The sequence below is a fragment of the Montipora capricornis genome, chromosome 3, assembly GCF_036669925.1.
Source record: "Montipora capricornis isolate CH-2021 chromosome 3, ASM3666992v2, whole genome shotgun sequence".
NCBI classification, from domain to species: Eukaryota; Metazoa; Cnidaria; class Anthozoa; order Scleractinia; family Acroporidae; genus Montipora; species Montipora capricornis.
In genome coordinates this window covers 22,382,963-22,400,462 of record NC_090885.1, presented here as the reverse complement: position 1 = coordinate 22,400,462, position 17,500 = coordinate 22,382,963, and the positions used below count along the sequence as shown (strand labels likewise).

General features: G+C 41.1%; 2 protein-coding genes across 3 annotated transcripts in view; one reads left to right on the top strand and one right to left on the bottom strand.

Annotated features, from left to right (window-relative positions):
• The window catches only part of LOC138040924 (exopolyphosphatase PRUNE1-like), an 8,574-nt gene extending 934 nt beyond the window's left edge, over positions 1-7,640 (top strand). The window contains exons 3-5 of the mRNA XM_068886655.1: positions 1-164; positions 5,278-5,550; positions 6,748-7,640. The exon at positions 1-164 is cut by the window's left edge and continues 92 nt beyond it. Of these exons, the coding sequence (XP_068742756.1) occupies positions 1-164; positions 5,278-5,550; positions 6,748-7,190 (880 nt within the window). The 3' untranslated portion in view covers positions 7,191-7,640. The remainder of the gene's footprint in view (positions 165-5,277; positions 5,551-6,747) is intronic.
• Positions 7,641-10,231: 2,591 nt separating this feature from the next.
• Positions 10,232-17,500, bottom strand: part of LOC138040923 (membrane metallo-endopeptidase-like 1) — a 35,352-nt gene continuing 28,083 nt past the window's right edge. For both annotated transcript variants that reach the window (XM_068886654.1, XM_068886653.1), the window contains exons 16-17: positions 17,036-17,112; positions 10,232-14,011 (exon numbers count right to left, since the gene is read on the bottom strand). In XM_068886654.1, coding sequence (XP_068742755.1) covers positions 13,912-14,011; positions 17,036-17,112 — 177 coding nt within the window. In that variant the 3' untranslated portion in view covers positions 10,232-13,911. The remainder of the gene's footprint in view (positions 14,012-17,035; positions 17,113-17,500) is intronic.

The following is a 17,500-nucleotide window of genomic DNA, read 5'->3' as shown; positions in this document are numbered from 1 at the left end:
CCTGTTTGCAAGATTTCACATTGAACCTCGTCTCTTCACATTCATTGATGACATTGACTTGCAAATGTTATTGGATACAAAGAGACTTAAACTTGTGTTAGTGGATCACAATGTTTTAGCTCAGGCACAGAAACATATGGATGTAGCAGTAATTGAAATTTTAGGTGAGTACAACAACGTGTGCAAACTCTCAGTTTTGTAATCAACTGATTTAGTGGTATCTCCAATGCAAAAGTTAGGAGTGTGGCAAGGTGTCTTGCAGCGTCGCATGGCATCCAAAGTGGAAGGGTTATTGAGGATGATGATTATGATGATGATAATATAAAATCATGATTGAGAAATTGCCACTGGATTTTGCAGTCACCATGAATATCCCACCTGGTTTAGGTTTTCCCCGGGTACTCCGGTTTTCCCCTCTCCTTAAAAGCCAACACTCCAAATTCCAATTTGTTCTGGATTAGAGGGCCACAAGTTAGAAAACTGTGATAGGTTATTGCATCTCCCTCTCTAAATAAATTTATCTTATTGGGCAATTTAGTGCGTAGTATCATGGGATATTTTTACGTCGAGTCTCACTGTATTTTAAGAGATTTATTATTTAACGCAGTTGGAAAATAGATAAAACGTAAAGCTCAACTTATAACTTGCTTCCTCGCGTGACAAACTACTGTACCTTCAACTGTCCAGGTTTCACATGCTTATATCAGGTTGCTGTTGATTGGTCAAAAATGAAAACTTGTCAAACCTGTCAATTGAATTGTTGAAAGTGCAATGCATTTTATTTCAAAAACTTGCATTACATGTAAGGAAAAGAAGGATGGAATATCAGAAAATACTATATTGTAAGGTGTACAGAGATCTTAACAATGATGATCTTGGTTTCCAAATGAACTTCCAGTCAAGAAAAACTGACTTCCATGATGAAATGACATAAAGGGTTGTCAAGTTCCTCAGTAGGAATTTCTTCAATGGCCCTTGCTTCTTTCATGGACTGAACAGAGGAAGTTAATAATATTGACGTGTAGGTTATCGTTTGTATTTGGGAACTCATTTTCGCCAAAAATCTGGGAATCTGGGAAGCATTCATTGTTTTCTTCAGGGGAAAAATCTACCGCTTTCGTAACTATGTTTGAGAACTGGTCAAACTGGTCTTCTGCGCCCGGTTGTTCGAAAGCCGATTAACACTAATCCCAGATTTAAAAAAATACCAAGGAGTTTATTTCTCTACTCCCAAATGTTGTACAACGCTCATATTTGGCAAAATTTTACATTAGAGGAAGTCAATCTTGAAAACCAAAAATAACCAAAAGAAAGATGTGCTTAAAAGTTGAAAACATTTAACCAAAGTTTACACTAATCCTGGATTAAGTTAATCGGCTTTCGAACAACCGGGCCCTGGAGTACAAATACCATGATATCGTTGTACTTGTTTTGGGTGTTATTTGTACTCTTCTGACTGCAGTTGAAGAATAAAAGGTGTTATTATTGTGATTATCATTGTTAGACATTTGTCAGCGACCTGTAGGGTTGTGGTTCCATGCCAGGTTTGACTCTAGCAATTTCTGGTCTCTCAGGGGTTTCAATAAAATTTTGTAGTTGGCACCTGGTTTTATCAGGGTAACCGACTGTTGTCATTGACTCAAAATAACTTTTAATCTTAGGTTTGAGAAAAAAAAAAAAGGAACTTTATTTTAGTGTCTGGTCGTTCTAGCGCTGGAGCAATAATTGGGGACACTGAAAACCAAAATCAACAAATGAACTCAAATCAAATCAAATGTTGGTTTTTGAGGAGAGGGGAAACCATAATACCCGGAGAAAAATCTCTAGATGCAGAGTAAAGAACCAGCAAACTCAACCCACATATGACACCAAGTCAAGGAATCGAACCCGGACCAACATTGGTGGGAGGCAAGTACTCTCGCCACTGCGCCATCCCTGCACCCCTTCTTACTATAAATTAGGGAAAAAGGTTGCCAACTTTTCTGAGTGAAGTAGCCATTAAGCCAATGCTTATTGTTAGCTGTCAGTACCTGAATGCCACACACGGCACAGCATTCCTTTTGGGTGATTTGCTTTACAGTCCCAGTCCCCATGCCTTCCTCTGGTGGGCCAGCTATTGCTCTAGCTACTTCCTCCTTATCTGCACTCCCTTCAGTTGTAGATAAGGCATCTGCCGTCAGTCTGGGGCGTGCCCCCATCCCCTACAAATTGTTAAGGAAAATCATGGGTGGCCATTTTGTTGATTTGGCCGACCACTCCTCTCCATAAATCTTTGCACAGTGGAGAATGAACCTGAGACTTTTTTGAATTGAAAATTGATGGTTTTGGCATCAAAGTATTGGGAGGATGAAATCACAGATATCTTCACATTCTTTCAGGTGGTTGTTGCACCCATACCGATGGCTCCATCTTATGAGGTACAAGCTACTAATTATTCAGATGGCCAGGCAATATCCGGGCCAAGCATGACTTGATTATGACATTATCTTAAAAATATCACTGACTGGTTGAATATGAACCTTGACCTGCACAACTTTCACTTGCGGCCCCCTCCTGCCCCATCTACCGGTCAGCTACTTAAGTTCTCGATTGCTTCCAGCACATCAGCCGATCATGACCAAAAGCAGGGCACCCAATACTGTTAGTCCTGGAGTGACGGCAAGTGTTGGTACCACTGTCCTTTTCTCCACATGTGCGAACAGTGAAATGGATAGCACCTGAAGGTCAAGTGCCCATTTAAGTCGCATTACAGGCAGTGCTCTCGCTCCCCTTGTCCTGTGGGGAGAGAGCAGCAGTTGTGATCCCCTTCAGCTACGTGGTGTTATAAGCTTGCCCCATGTTTGGTTCCATTTCAGGATTGCTTTTCTGCCTCATGTCATCCCACATCAGGACAAGGACAGAAAAATCTTAATGTTTTAGTTGATTCGTTTTAAAACTTCCTTATTCCATACAGTATGCCACAGTCAATGATTTCATCAGTGGCATCGTGATCAGAGCTAGGAGCATGCTGATGGCCAAATTCAAAGTGTCATTGGCTTATCGCAATCTGGCAGTCCACCCAGAAGACCTGGGACCCCATCTGCACTCCAATAAGCCAGAGGGACCTTCTACTTGCCTCACAATACTTGGCATTGAACTTGACATTATAAAACTCCAGGCTCACCTTCCCTAGGAAAAGCAAACAGCTGTAGGCATTAATGGGCCACATTCACCACACATAAAGGATTGCTCCCCATGGTTGGGCATTTTCTCATTTGATGATAAACCTGCTGTGTAAGTTTCAGTGCAAATACCATCCTATTAGACTCAATGGGGAGTTCCATTTGGATTTGACTTTGTGGCAGGAACTCTTCTGCACATTGGCTGGCCGGAGTTTCTCCTCACTTCCAAGTGGGCTCACCTTCAGGACTTCCAGGTCTCATCAGATGCTGCAAGGTGGTTGGGTTGTGGTGCTGTATTTAAGGGCCATTGGTTTGTAGGTTCCTGGTCACTGTTGCGGGGCCCACTATCCATTGCCTGCAAGGAACTGTTTCATTTGTTCTTGGTATCCCATCTCTGGGGTCCCTTGTGGGTGTCCAATCATGTTGAGTTTTTGTGTGACAATGAGGCAGTTGTGGCAGTCCTTAAATCCAGCATGGCAAAGAACGTTAACCTAATGGGTTTATTACGCTATCCTGTCACTGTGTGCTGTGTGTTACTCCTTTTCATTCACCTCCTCCATTTGTGGTAAAGAAAACTACAGAGCTGATGCCCTTTCTCATTTTCAGTGCCAGCATTTCCAACAACTGCCTCCTGAGGAAGATCAAGAAGCCCTCCTGGCCTGCGTTCAGGTGGTCTAATGGAATGCTGCAAGTTCTCAGGGTCTAGCTCTGTTAAAGCTCTGTCTCTGGCTCTGTCTTCTCTCTGCCCAACATCGGTTTGTGGCATTCTACCAAGAGGTTAGGGTTAGGGTTAGGCCACCTTCAGGGAATGAGCCGACTTTGACGTGGTTCTGTACAATGTTGGCAGACAACCTGAATGATGCTGTGGTCTGCTCCCTTCATATTGGCAATGGCCAGCCCAATCCATTGGTCAATAATTATTATTGCCTTCAATTACAACTTCTGCCTCGTGGTATTAAGCAAGAGCAGGGCCCTTCCGGTCAGGCCCACCTCCCTGCTGGAATTGATGAGGGTTCTCCACCAAGTCTTTAACATCATCAAACCGGACCATATAATGTTGTGGGCAGCCTGTTGCCTAGGATTTTTTGGCTTTCTGTGGGTGAGAGATTTCATAGTCAACTCTTTCTTTAACCCAGTGATTCACCTGTCTGTTGATGACATTCAAGAGGATTCCAGATCATCTCATAAAAATTTGAGTTACTGGTCTTGCAATACATAGCAATTGACAATCAGGATACCAGTCATTACAGTGGTGCAGGTTACCAGTCAGTTATTATGGTAAAAGGTACAACCACACCCAGGTCCCCTTAAGTTTGATGCCTCATGATTGGGTGTTTGGGCTGTAGCCTTTAGGCCACGAGCCCTTATGCTATGAGTTGGGTTCCAACTCGGAGATCCCTTCAGCTTGGTGTGGGGGCTCAAGGCTGGGTTGCCTACTCTGCTGGTCCCCCCAGGTGGTCCAGTGGGGACTGGCTGAGGTTGTAGGACCAGCCTCTGGCATTCCAAGGCACCTGACCTCCACATGCAATAAACGTTGTAAACCTAGAGAAACAACAACTTTAACTTTTAACTTGCATGTGATCAGGTTGTGCACATCGAAACTGCACCAATTTTATGTGCCAGCTTGTGTCAAGGAAACTTTTTTCCTGCTGTCATGGCAGCTTAACACTTTAGAATAAGAAACTACAAGTAAGAGCAATTTATTAAAATGGTGTATTTATGATTTTTCCCTGAAAGTTTTGATTTTTTATTTGCAGTTTGTAATATTTTGCAATCAAGTCTTAAGATGGTCTTAAGATGTGATTTGCTCAATTATTGAGTTTGGAGGTGTAAGAAAACACTATGACCGGCCCCATGGGAAACAGTGAGTTTTGTTTCCCTTAGACCCTCGATACTTTGTGTCAGGGAACAAGACTCACTGTTTCCCTTGGGGCCAGCAATGAATTGCTTATTAACAGCCTACTGTTGTTCCTTGACAACTGCATAGTGAAAATATATACTAGAGATCACTGGTCTCTGATTGGCATCACTTTGTTGTTTGCAAGGGTCAGTTATCCCCTTTCACCTATTTGTTTGCATTTTCTTTTTAATAATAGTTTGCTCATTCCTTTTCAAGACCATCACAAAGATCTATGGCCTACTCATATGAAAGTGACCAAAACTATCGAACTGGTAGGATCGTGCTCTACGCTTGTTGCGGAAAAGCTGTTGCCTTTAGACATATTGGACAGTCAAATGTCTAACCTCTTACTGGGCACAATACTTCTAGACACCATAAACCTGGATCCTAGAGCAGGACGGAGCACAGACAAAGACAAAGTCATTGTCAAGAGGTTACAGGATAGGTACCCTCTGGCCCTTGATGAACTGTACATTGCTCTAAGCCAAGGTTTGTTTCCAGAGTGTGTTTGTTACCGGGTGTTTTGAGAGACGTATACTCGCTTTTCTGCTATTTTTTGGAACTGAGCCCCAACCCTCCTCCAAAAAAAAGCATGAATGCAAACCATCAGAGTCTTAAGGTGGTTCCTTTGAAAATGTCACTATCCAGATTTTTGTCAAACATGGCACAAATGATATTCATGGACAGGACATTAAAAAAATGCAATAAACAAATGGGGTTACTGAGCTTGTTTTAGCGCTGCATGCCCCGAATGAAGCGAGAAGTGCTGTCGAAACTTGATCAACAGGAACAATTGTTGTTAGGTAGTGAAAGCTACTGAATATTACTGAAAACTTGAGCCTGCTTGTTTGTCCAGGCTACGTCGTCACCTCACACTCAGAGCCTTTCTCCAAATGTAGTTTCACGTCATTTATATATAAATACTACAGCTTCTACTATCCAACTCTTGTCTCCTTCAAATATGTTTTCCGTGTCCCTATTACGACTACATAACACCATTTAAAGGGGGGGGGGGGGGGGGGGGGTGGGGGTGGGGTCACGGTGCTGGTTCAGGAGAAAATAGCCATTCCTTGACCGATTAAGCTTGGCGTCATTGAAAATTCGCCATTTTATCAATGTGTGCGAGCTAATGCGTGTGCTAATGATGCAGGAAATTATGTGCAGTAGGGTTGCGCAATGCAAAACCATGGAATCACCTTAACTTCAAATAAGACTTGTTGTTTAAATTCCTTGGCTCGTGGTGATTAAACGCTGCCACTAGTGATACGGTTCACAACGTCCTTTTTCTTTATTTTTTTATTATTATTCAGTATACCCCTCAAATTTTAGGACTAACTCTTGCATTGGAGCAATGGACCTCATCTCTTCCTACAGTATGTAGAGAGTCAAACTAGCAGCAATTTGTAGGTTTGTAGCTTTTGGGATAGGCATGTCTTGCATGCATGGATTGGTGTGAAGGAGTCCTTTTAAATCCATAGAGATGAGTTGGCAAGTGATCTGAGCGGGGTGGTTATGCAGTTGTTGCAGGGCCTGGGAATATTAAAAGAAATATTAAATCCTTAAGAGGAAAAGAGGAAGAAGACTATGAAGAAGTGTAAGGTTGACTTTTCACAGTGGACTAGCAAAGCCAAAGTGGAAGAGTTGTTTCCAAATCTAATTGAGGGTTGATGATTTTGTCTCAAACAGCAAAATTTGACGTGTCTGGTCTCTCAACACAAGACCTACTGCGGAAAGACTACAAAGCCTTACCTAAGAATGACAGGGAAATACCTGCTGTTGGTATAAGTGCTGTAAGTGGGTTGTCAATGGGCAAGTTCTTCTCAAGAAACCATGTACAACAGCACATATTAGAGTACTGCCAGATGGCTTCATCTCTAGATGTGTTGGTGATAATGTTTGTGCATTTTCCAGAAGGCTATAATGAGCCTCCCCAAAGACAGATTGCAGTCTGTGGTCCATGTGAAGAATTAAAGCGAAAGATTACAAAATATTTAAAGGCTTCGGAGGAACTTCAATTGAAAGAGTTTAATGTGTTCCATCAAGACTGCTTTCTCTATGATCAAGAGAATATCACAGCGACAAGGAAGGTTGTGTTTCCTCTTGTGATTGATTTTCTTCAGAGTCAATAAATTGTAGCCTTGTACTTTGTCAGAAACATCAGGTTGTCAACTGGTAATTCAGCAAATGAGGCCCCTTTTACTAATACATATCTTTTTTAGGTTCATTCTTTTGTGAGGACAAGAAGCGATTACTCTGCTAAATACTGGCCATTTAATTCAGTTATAGATATACTTTTGCTCCCTCCAGGGAATAGTCCCAGGATGAGCTCTGGCTGAATTTAGGCCACCCCCTTTAGTCATTAAGTCGCTCAGGGAGAGTGGTGTCCAAAAGCTCTCTCTCTCTCTTAGTCCGTCAGGGGAGTGTCACCATCCAAAGGTGAAAATCCATGGACACAAACTTGATCAGCAAATACTTCTCTTGTGTCAGTATGTTCTTCTCTTCAACATGCTCAAATTTTTTAATCTGTTATCTTGTGAAATTAATGAGCAAGGCTAACATTAAACAGAATTGACGATTCATGTTGCCAGACGCATCTCAGAGTGACTAAGACGGCTGATTAATTTACAAAATGAATGATTCATTTGCCATTGTCTATTTGCAAAAGAGACTGGGTGCAAAATGGTTAAAACGTTTGAATTCGATTGAGCTTATCTGACAAAGCCCCCAGAAAATAATTTAAGTAATGAGATTGAGCATTTAAGTAATGAGATTGAGCATGAATGGATTAAAACAAAAACGTCACTGATTAAAAAGGGAGTCAAGATTGAGTGGACGGACGCATTGGCAAAATAACAGATATATTAAAAGGAGTATTGCTTCTCCTGTTTTCCGGTAGAAGAAGCCTTCATGTCTTGATAGTCAATGTTTGATATTTGTAGCAAGTCCTTTGTTCGTTTCTAACATGGTGAGTTAACTCTGACTCTCAGGAGTTATCAGCATGTAAATTCTCCTCACAATCTTAATATACTAACAGGTAGATGGGTATTCGCGCGGACTCCATTCGCGAAATGGAGCTCGCAATCGATCCTACGTTAGGTTTGAGCGGCGGTGCCGATTTCCCGCGGCGTCTGTTCTGTAAAGTCTCTCGAGATCGTCTTCCAGGATGTATTAGAAGAATAATTACCTTTACCGTCTATTATTATATGGCTCTGTCTCACGAGGCCTGGGAACTACAAAATTCACGAATTTGATTGCCTAAAATCGATATAGACCGCGGTCTAGAGTTTCCTATCTAGACCGGCATCTAGACCGGTAATGTTTTGCGGTGAAAGATGCAAACTAAAATGCAAAAATATTGAGTATTTTCTTCTACCAATATTTATTTATGGAAGTGCCAAACAGCATGATGACAAAAGAGAGGATGACGAGCAAACTTTGACAGAATTAACTTCAGCTCATCGCCACTCATCGCCGTTCGCAAGCAAAATATCAGTTAGTAAAAACCAGTTACATTAAACTAATTAAATTGTCCTTGTTTGCCATGTAATAAACATCTTATTAACCGAGCTTAGTCAGTCTGTATGGGAGAATCTTGACCTCGGTCGTGTGTACAGACCTCACTGCGTTCGGTCTGTACTCATGACTTCGGTCAAGATTCTCCCATGCAGACATCCTGCTCGGTTAATAAGTATGGGTTATTGACCAAGATTGTTCGGTCAAGATGACTGGATATTGGCCAAGTTCTTTTTTTGCGTGTTTATGGACCGAGACGAAGTCGAGGTCCATAAACACGCAAAAAAAGAACGAGGCCAATATCCAGTCATCTTGACCGAACAATCTTGGTCAATAAAGGATTTATTATATGACTTAAAACACCAAAAAATGATCTTTGATCTTGCGGGACCAAGCGAGAAATCCCGAGCGGGCAGTATCGCTCCATCTTGCCCGCTCGGGTAGCCAATCAGAGCGCGCGATTTGGTTCATCTTGCCCGCTCACGGAGCTAGTCATATAATAAGAGCTAAGTACTGCACAAAGGAATCAAAAATGAACGTTTTACAACCTCGTTCCCAGGGTCTCTCTTCTCTGCCTCCCTTGGCCGTTGGTCTCTTCCAACGACCAAGGGAGGTAGAGAAGAGAGAAGGTTGAACGTTTTAAACCGTCATGGCCCGGTTGTTCAAAAGTCGATTAACGCTAATCCCAGATTAAAAATTAACCAAGGAGTTTATTTCTCTACTCCCAAATGCTGCTCAACGCTGATATTCGGCAAAGTTCTACATTAGAAGAAGTCAATCTTGAAAAGCAAAAATAAGCAAAAGAAACTTTCATCAAAATGTTGAAAACATGAAACAAAAGTTTACACTAATCCTGGATTAAGTTAATCGGCCTTCGAACAACCGGGCCCATATCAGTAATCACGCTTACGTCATCAGCGAAAAATGGTTTTAATTGCCGTTCAAATATCTGTGCTATATATGCATGTTAGGTATACATATATATCAAACTCTTAGCGTCTAAACCTACAATACGCTTGTGAATCAGTCTCGATTGGTTTTGATAATTGTTTTTGGCCAATCGTGACTTTGGTGATAAAAAGTAAAACCAATTTCGAGTCTCGACTCTAAGTAACCCATTTGTGAAGCACGTATAGTCACTCTTTTCCAAAGCGAGTCCAGGTGAAATTTTTTCTTTCATCAAGAGACGTCAAGGAAAACGTAATCGCTGTTTCCGTTTGTTAAACTTTTACAAACTGGCTTAACCAACTAGGAACGCAAAGGATTGACTATGAAAAAACTAAAAAAGAAAATCATTCGTGGGCGTTTTGTGTTCACGTTGTGGAGATTTGAAGAGAGCAGGAAAGTGATGTACCAAAATTCGAAACGCTCCTGACAAGCGAGGGGATAAAGCCGTTCAAATTGAAGGTAAAAAATATTATGTTTTATTTACTGACTTCTATTTTTGTGTGCAACATTTTCGTTAGCGTCACCGTCGAAGATCTTAACTGAGCTGATCCGTCGAGGAGCGTAATCAGGCAACTGATACTTGTGTTAGCGTATCAAACGCATCCACATTCTTTATGCGCATGTAAAATAAAATTCCTTTCTTTAGCTTCATGTTGACATGAAGCTCGATGAAAATCGAACAAAGCTATTGATAACCGCTGACAACAACTTGTTAACAAACGTGACTATAGTTTATTCCAGTATATTATGACGAATTTTTAAATGGTAAAAATGATACACATATTTATACAAATCGTGGTCAACACAATAAAAGACCCCTGGCTTCTGGTATTTGTAAGAGCTAGATGCACGATTGATGAGTACTAAGCGCTTGATCGACGCATGCTCATACCCTTATAAACAAGAACGGCATTGCTCAATCTAAACCAGCGTCGATGCCCACAGATTAAGACAATGAACTTATCTGAAGAAACATGCTTATTTTCTTTTAAACAAGGACCCTAACGGCAAACTCTGCTTTAAAAAAAGTGAAAACGAAGATAAAGTAAAAAGTACCTCGTCTACAAATTAAACTGCAACTAAATTGGAAGAAAACGAAGTTATCCATTTATTTATGTACAAAACGTTTATCCAGCCCTTAAATCTGATATGTCAGCCATAGCTTTGGAAACAGCGATGCGTTTCTCGGAGGGGAGGTGCTATTTCTTTTATAGCCCCGGGTCCTTGTTTAAGGTTTTCGTTAAATCATAGTTAATACAAAATGATGGTTATGAAATTCCGAAAAGTATTTTTGTTTCATCTTTTTGTCTGTATTTTTTGCCTTGACGGTGCACAAAACGCACCTTTTTTCGAGAAGATAACCAATCAAATCTTTCGATTAAATTACACGCAACTAATTTGCGAACCCGCGCGAAGCAAAAACAAAAGGTTGTGCACTGTCACGGTCAATATTCAACATCGATTACGACAACACTTAATGGTTTTAAGGGTGTCATAACCAGTCCCTCGATTAACCAATCAGAAGAAGCCATGTCACGCGTGACTGCCTTTGCCATGTTTTTTTAACGGACGTGACAAGCGATTTTCGCGGGAACGGTATTTAAAAAAAAACCCATTTGTTAGCCACCCATGCCATAACACTCTTGTCTAGTACATTCTTGCTTAAACAAAAACAAATGTTTGAATAAAACAGCAAATAGAAAAGGAGGTAGGGATGGGCAGAATTGAAAAAGATTAAAATGGATTGAAATTGGGGAATTTTTCCGGAAACTTTTCAGCTTAACAGTTTTTCAAAGTTTACTGATCTCTTTTTGTTTGCACCTTAGGGCGCGTTCGATTGACTCTATTCCGGAATAAGAATATGTGGAGTGATGGTTAAAACGGTATGTTTGGCGCGTTTCGAAGCAGCAAGGATAATAAAAATATGTTTAAAATAGCATTTTAAAAGACGTTTGACAATTTTAATGTGAATCTCCGTAAAAAGGAAGGATTTCTAACTTATATTCCATGTATTTCTATTCCGGAATACGGTCAATCGAACGCACCCCTTAATTATGTACATACTCGATAGGAATTTTCAGTCACGAAGCTTGGAGGTTTGTTGTTTAAACTTAAAGATCTACTCATCTACTTCGGCGACGGTGACGAAAACGTCTCTTCAAAATGTAACTTTGTACAATCCTATGTGTCTCGTGGGTATTTCATCCCGTTCAGTTCTTACAACGCGGGCGAATTATCCCAAAATTGAATTTATCCGAGCGGTTTCGAAGTGAAAATATAGAGTGAAAGCCATGATTCGCATTTGTACGCTCACGTTGTCGTTAAAACCTCAAATTTCGTAATTGCACGTTGCTGTTAGAGCGGTTTTCAAATGAGTGTGGTAAAACCAAAACCATAGTGACTACTTTAACCAATCAAAAAGGACGGAGACAATCCAGTAAACCAATCAAAACTCGAAGTAATTACACGTAGCCGACACAAAAGGCGGGAAAATGTGCACGCGCGAGCCACAATTGGTTTTGGTTTCACTTCTGATTGGTTGAAAAAGTGGCGCGAAAACTTTGAACCAATCACTGAGTGAAGTAGATGCAAAACCAAAGTAATTCGCTAATTACTTTCGACACTCAATTGAAAACCGCTCTATGCAGAGTACAGCTATAAAATGCGTGCCGCACGTGCAGAACGATTCTTTTTCCTCTTTTAACCAATCATATTATTGTTTTGAGGCGGTGTCGTAGCCGTAGCCGTCCTTATTAGGGAGCTTAAGATTTTAAGACGGCGACGGCAACAACAACGGCTCAAAACAATGATATCATTGGTTAAAAGAGCATAAATAATCGTGCTGCACGTGCAGCACGGATTTTAGGACGGATTCTTGCGGTACTCTGCATAAGGACGACGTGAAATTACCAAATTTGAGGTTTTGACGACAACGCGAGCGTGCCACAGAGAATCTTTCATTCTCTATTTTCACTTTGTAACTGCTCATATCAATTTATTTTTACGATTCTTCGCCCAAATTGTAAGAAGTGAACGAGATAGAATAACCGCGAAAGAATTATGATAAAGCAAAGTGATATTTTGAGGTGACGTTTTTGTTGAAGTCGCTGTCGGGGATCTTAAGGTCCCTAATTAGGGAATTAGGGAGTTTAAGCAAAGACGACGGACGAGAAAGAGTACGAGCAGGGCGGGCCTTTTTCCGCCCTGAGTACGAGATTTGACTGCCCGTTTTTAGCGAAAATGCTCAGACGATTTATAACCCGTACTCTTTGTGAGCAGTAAAGGTTGCTCAGTTATTCTTATTGCAGGTAACAGAGCCATTTTGCTGATCGAAAATTGCCAAAACTGCTACCGTGTTGGTGACTTGTTTTGACACGACTACATTTTTGCAAAACCTCGTACTAAAATGGAAAAACTAAATGACAACGGCATCGCGTTTTTTTCCGCCAAAATCACGCTGGTTTGCGCGCGCTCACTGTTGTTCTATGAGAAAATCTCGTACTCGTAGTCGTTGTCGTCCAAGAATCTAACTTACTTAGTTACTTAGGTGGAACATAGGCCATCGACAACTCCTCGTTCAACTTCTTTCCAGTTGTATCCTATCAGCTTCAGTTCAGCATCAGTGTTAGAATCTAAAGCTCTCTATTATTTCTGAAACTCCCTACTCTCAGGGTTAACGTTGTATAGCGAGTAGGGGCGAGTAATCAGTAAAACTACACAAAATGACATATGCCGCCGTGACATAGCCCCAACTCCGTGTTATTCTTGTGTCGGTCGAAATACGTAGTATAAGTGTGGTTTTGCATCTGTGTTACACTCGTCAGTTGGATACTCAGTGTGACGAAAAATTAACTTAACTTTAGTCGCTTAATTAGGGCTTGCAATTTGGCTTTAATTTAGATTCGTTAACTTTCTTTAAGATTTCGTATACTGCTAGCTTGTAAATTTAGGCCGTCGTAATTTTTCCTGTCTTAATAGTTCACGAAATGTTTTATCGCAATTTTTTATCGTTAAATGTTTTAATCGTAATAATAATTAACAACCGTAAGTACATAGGTGCATGTGTTTTTTTGCTTAAGTTTCCTCAATAAATTCTTAATTGTAGATATTATTAGTCTAGTTGTTGGTCTAGTTAGAGTTTTCGTGTGCTTCGTTGGTCCGGGAAGATCCCACAAGACGAATTTTTAGTCACAAATTTTCGTCACACTCAGGGCTTTGTCAAATAGCAGCAAGTTTTTGATTTTTTTTTTTTTTCACATATCGGCGAGAATTTTGTGTTGTATATGTGTAATGTTCCATACTTGTTAAATTGTCCACAACAGCCACTTGTTTTACGTTAATTTCTTGTTTACCGAAGGGTATGTCGGCTGTTATGACACTTCGCATACTTCACCAGACGTGACACTTCTTCTCTGGATTCATCTTCGTACCCGCGGGACAATTAAAAGCATCTGAGAACTCCTTCATGTTAGAAAGCGCCCCGATGACCCTGGAAAATTAAATTGAATTCTAATACAAACTGATCTTTTGAAGAAGAAGACGTGTACAATTACACCACTTTTGAAGAAGTGTCTTTTTTAATCGTGATTCACCAGGGGATGCTCGCAAGAAATCTGAGTTCTCTTTTGCAATTGGAGGTGGTAGAGCATCCGAACTAGATTTTGCTGACTCTAAAAGCGGGGCTCCCGGGTTATTTATTCATACAATAAGTAAACCTGAATTCAGCCTGCGATCCAATCGAATCCCAGTACCTGGTCAGCGGTCACCTTAAAAAAAACAGCTGACCTCGATGATCTTAAACTTGAGCCCGCGATATGGTCACATACTGGTCACATTGACATACATGGAGGGGTGGACGTACGTACGGTGACCAATAGGTTACCATTGGTTACCATATTTTCTTATCAATGGTGCTCCGCGCGCGGAGAAGTCTGAGTTCTCTTTTGCAAGTGGAGATGGTAGAGCATCCGAACTAGATTTAGCCGAGTCTAAAAGCGGGGACCGGACCGGATCGGATCGGATGGGGTCGACAAAACTCGGACCGGATCAATAACAAAATTCCCGCCCAAAGTTGACACATGAAATCCCTAGGTCACCAGTTAATGTTACTTCCTACCTTCGCGGGAGTCCTACGGGAAAAAGTTCGTACGCGCACTAGTTTCAATAAAATCGTAACAAAGTATCATCAGCTTTGTCCAGCTGGCCCTTGCATAAAAAACTGTCTGCATTTATATTTATTAACCGTTCTTCTGATGTATAGTTTGTTAGGATTTTATTGAAACTAACGCGCGTACGAACTTTTTCCCGAAGGACACTCGCGAAGGTGGGAAGTAACCTTAACTGGTGACCCACGGATTTCATGTGTCTATTAGCGGGAATTTTGTTATTGATCCAGTCCGAGTTTTGTCGATCCGGTCCGGTCCGGTCCGATCCGATCCAGTCCGGTCCGGTCCGGTCCAAGGTTTTGCCAACGGCCCTCGGATCAAGCGCGTGGTCACTTCCACTGTCTACACCACCTAAAACAGCCCCTCGCTCGTTTAAAACTGTCGTCACGTTTGCCCGTCAATTTCAACCTCCTACAATTTAAACACCGTTCTAGCTGCTCAATTCTGTATTGTTCTGGTTCTTTCTCGAGAATTGAGCCAAGAACACAGTCGACGTCGCTTAAAACCGAAAAGATTGAAACGAATATTATGCCTCATTTCCTTTGTGACTCTTACAGACTGATCTTTGTTTGTCTGAGTCACTTGGGGGTCTATAATTTCATGACCTCATTAGTGCAAAGCGCCACTGCTTCACTTTATTGCATGACCACTCCTACTCGTCATGGCTTAAAAGGCCATGCAACATTAAAGAGCTTTAGATTCTAGGACGAGAATGACTACGAATACGAGATTTTCTCTTAGAACAACGGTGAGCGAGCGCAAACCAGCGTCATTTTGGTGGGAAAAACGTGATACCGTCGTCATTTTAGTACAAGGTTTTGCAAAAATGTCGTCGTGTCAAAACAAGGCAACAACACGGTAGCAGTTTTGGCATTTTTCGATCAGCAAAAACGCCCACTTATCAGCAATAAGAAGAACTGAGCAACCTATGCTGTTAACAAAGGTAAGATAAATCGTCTGGGTTAGGCCATCCTCTTTTTTCATCTCCGTTTAGCGTCGTCCGACCGACCCAAATTTTGGCATTTTCAAAAAAAAAAAACGGTAAGACGTAGTTAGACCATTTTTCACTTTAAGGTGGCTCAAACCAGTTTCAACTCTTCCAAGTGACGCTCTTATTAGAAGGATCGGTACCACAACGTTGTATCATGCATTAGCAATATTGTGGTAACAAATGAAACACGGATTATTGCTGAACAAGATGCAGGCATTATTGTGGCGTTACGTGTCACCGTGGCAACGGGCAAGCCCTGTAAAAATACCCTTTATTTTGTCTTTAGTTGCTTATATCTCAAAAACGAACTGGGTGACCCCCATTTTTTATTTCTGAAAAGTAATCAGAAGGGCAAAATAAAACTTTCTGCAAAGTTTAAAAAAATATATATCTAGTTGATTCAGAGCCACCTTAATTTTTAATTTTTTAAGGTGGCTCTGAATCCTCTAGAAAGAATTTTTTAACACTTTGCCGAAAGTTTCATCGTGGCCTCCTAATCACTTTTCAGCCATAAAAAGGAGGGTCACCAAGTTCGTTTTTGAGATATGAGCAACTAAAAATGTAGGGTGTTTTTGCTGGGCTTTCCAGTCGCCAAGGTAACTTATTACGTCACAATAATGATCACATCTTGTTTGGAAATAATCGGTGTTTCATATGGTACTATAACATTGCTGTTACGTGATACAGTGTAGCTTCATTCGATCTAAACAGAGAGTCTTCTAAGTGTTGTAACCCTTTCGAGCCTCCTTAAATAATTCTTTTAATCTGAAAAATGAGCATGGTAACATCATAGAGGAAACCACGTCCTAATTCTGCAATAACCTCAACCAACATTTCCACCAAATAGATTCTGGGTTTACGTCCTGTTGTTTCCAGGTTCCACGGCAATGATGCTGGGGGTATCAGGCCTCCTATTCCGAGACTTTCGTTGTGATTTTTTTTTTTTTGGTTTTTTTTTTTTCAATCCGACCGACCGACCCAATATTAGGAAACGCATTCGACGCTGAACGAAAAAAAAGGGGATGGCCTTATCAATTTTCTAGGTGTTTTCGCTAAAAACGGGCAGTCAAACCTCGTACTCGTTCTCGTCCTCGTTGTGGAATGTAAAGGTTCCTATTAGCAGCCAGTCAGAAGTAAAAGCAAGACCTATTGGCCCTTGATCGTACACATTTTCCCACGTTTTGCACCGGTTGCAAGTCTTTTGATTGGCTCATTTGGTTATCTGTGTCTGATGCGATGGTCAAAGAATTACTTCAGTAGGAATAATACACCGGCCAAACACGATAACGCGTGCGACTAGATTGGGAAAAATTCCCGACTAAACCACTTCACGTGCAATGGTTTGTGTTAAAATTACCTGTACTTTGCCAAAGTATGAGTATCAATCATTGTCATCCGGTATGCTTCTTGGGGATTGTACGAGCTGCACCACATCTACAGATCACAAATTTATATGAGAAGACAACAGAAACAGCGGGTAAGTTTTTATGAAGGGTTATCGAGACTTTGGCAATATACAAATGTGAATTGTAGAACTCTTTGATAATGATACCTCAACCTTTCCCGAAATTTCTGAATATTTTACTGTAAAGAAAGCGCTTTCTAGTAAGAATAAATTGATTTTAGATCTGTAATACATCATTGCCCGCTCGTTAGCCCTATGGGTATCTGATCAAAATGGCTCTACGCAAAGAATCGGTTACGGGTTCGGTAACGTACCCTTACCCGCGTACACCGGTAGACAGGTGTCTCTGTGAACAAGCCCGAAACGGGCCCTCGATAGTGCCAAACCCGCGTTTTTCGCGCCTTTGTGCATTCCTCC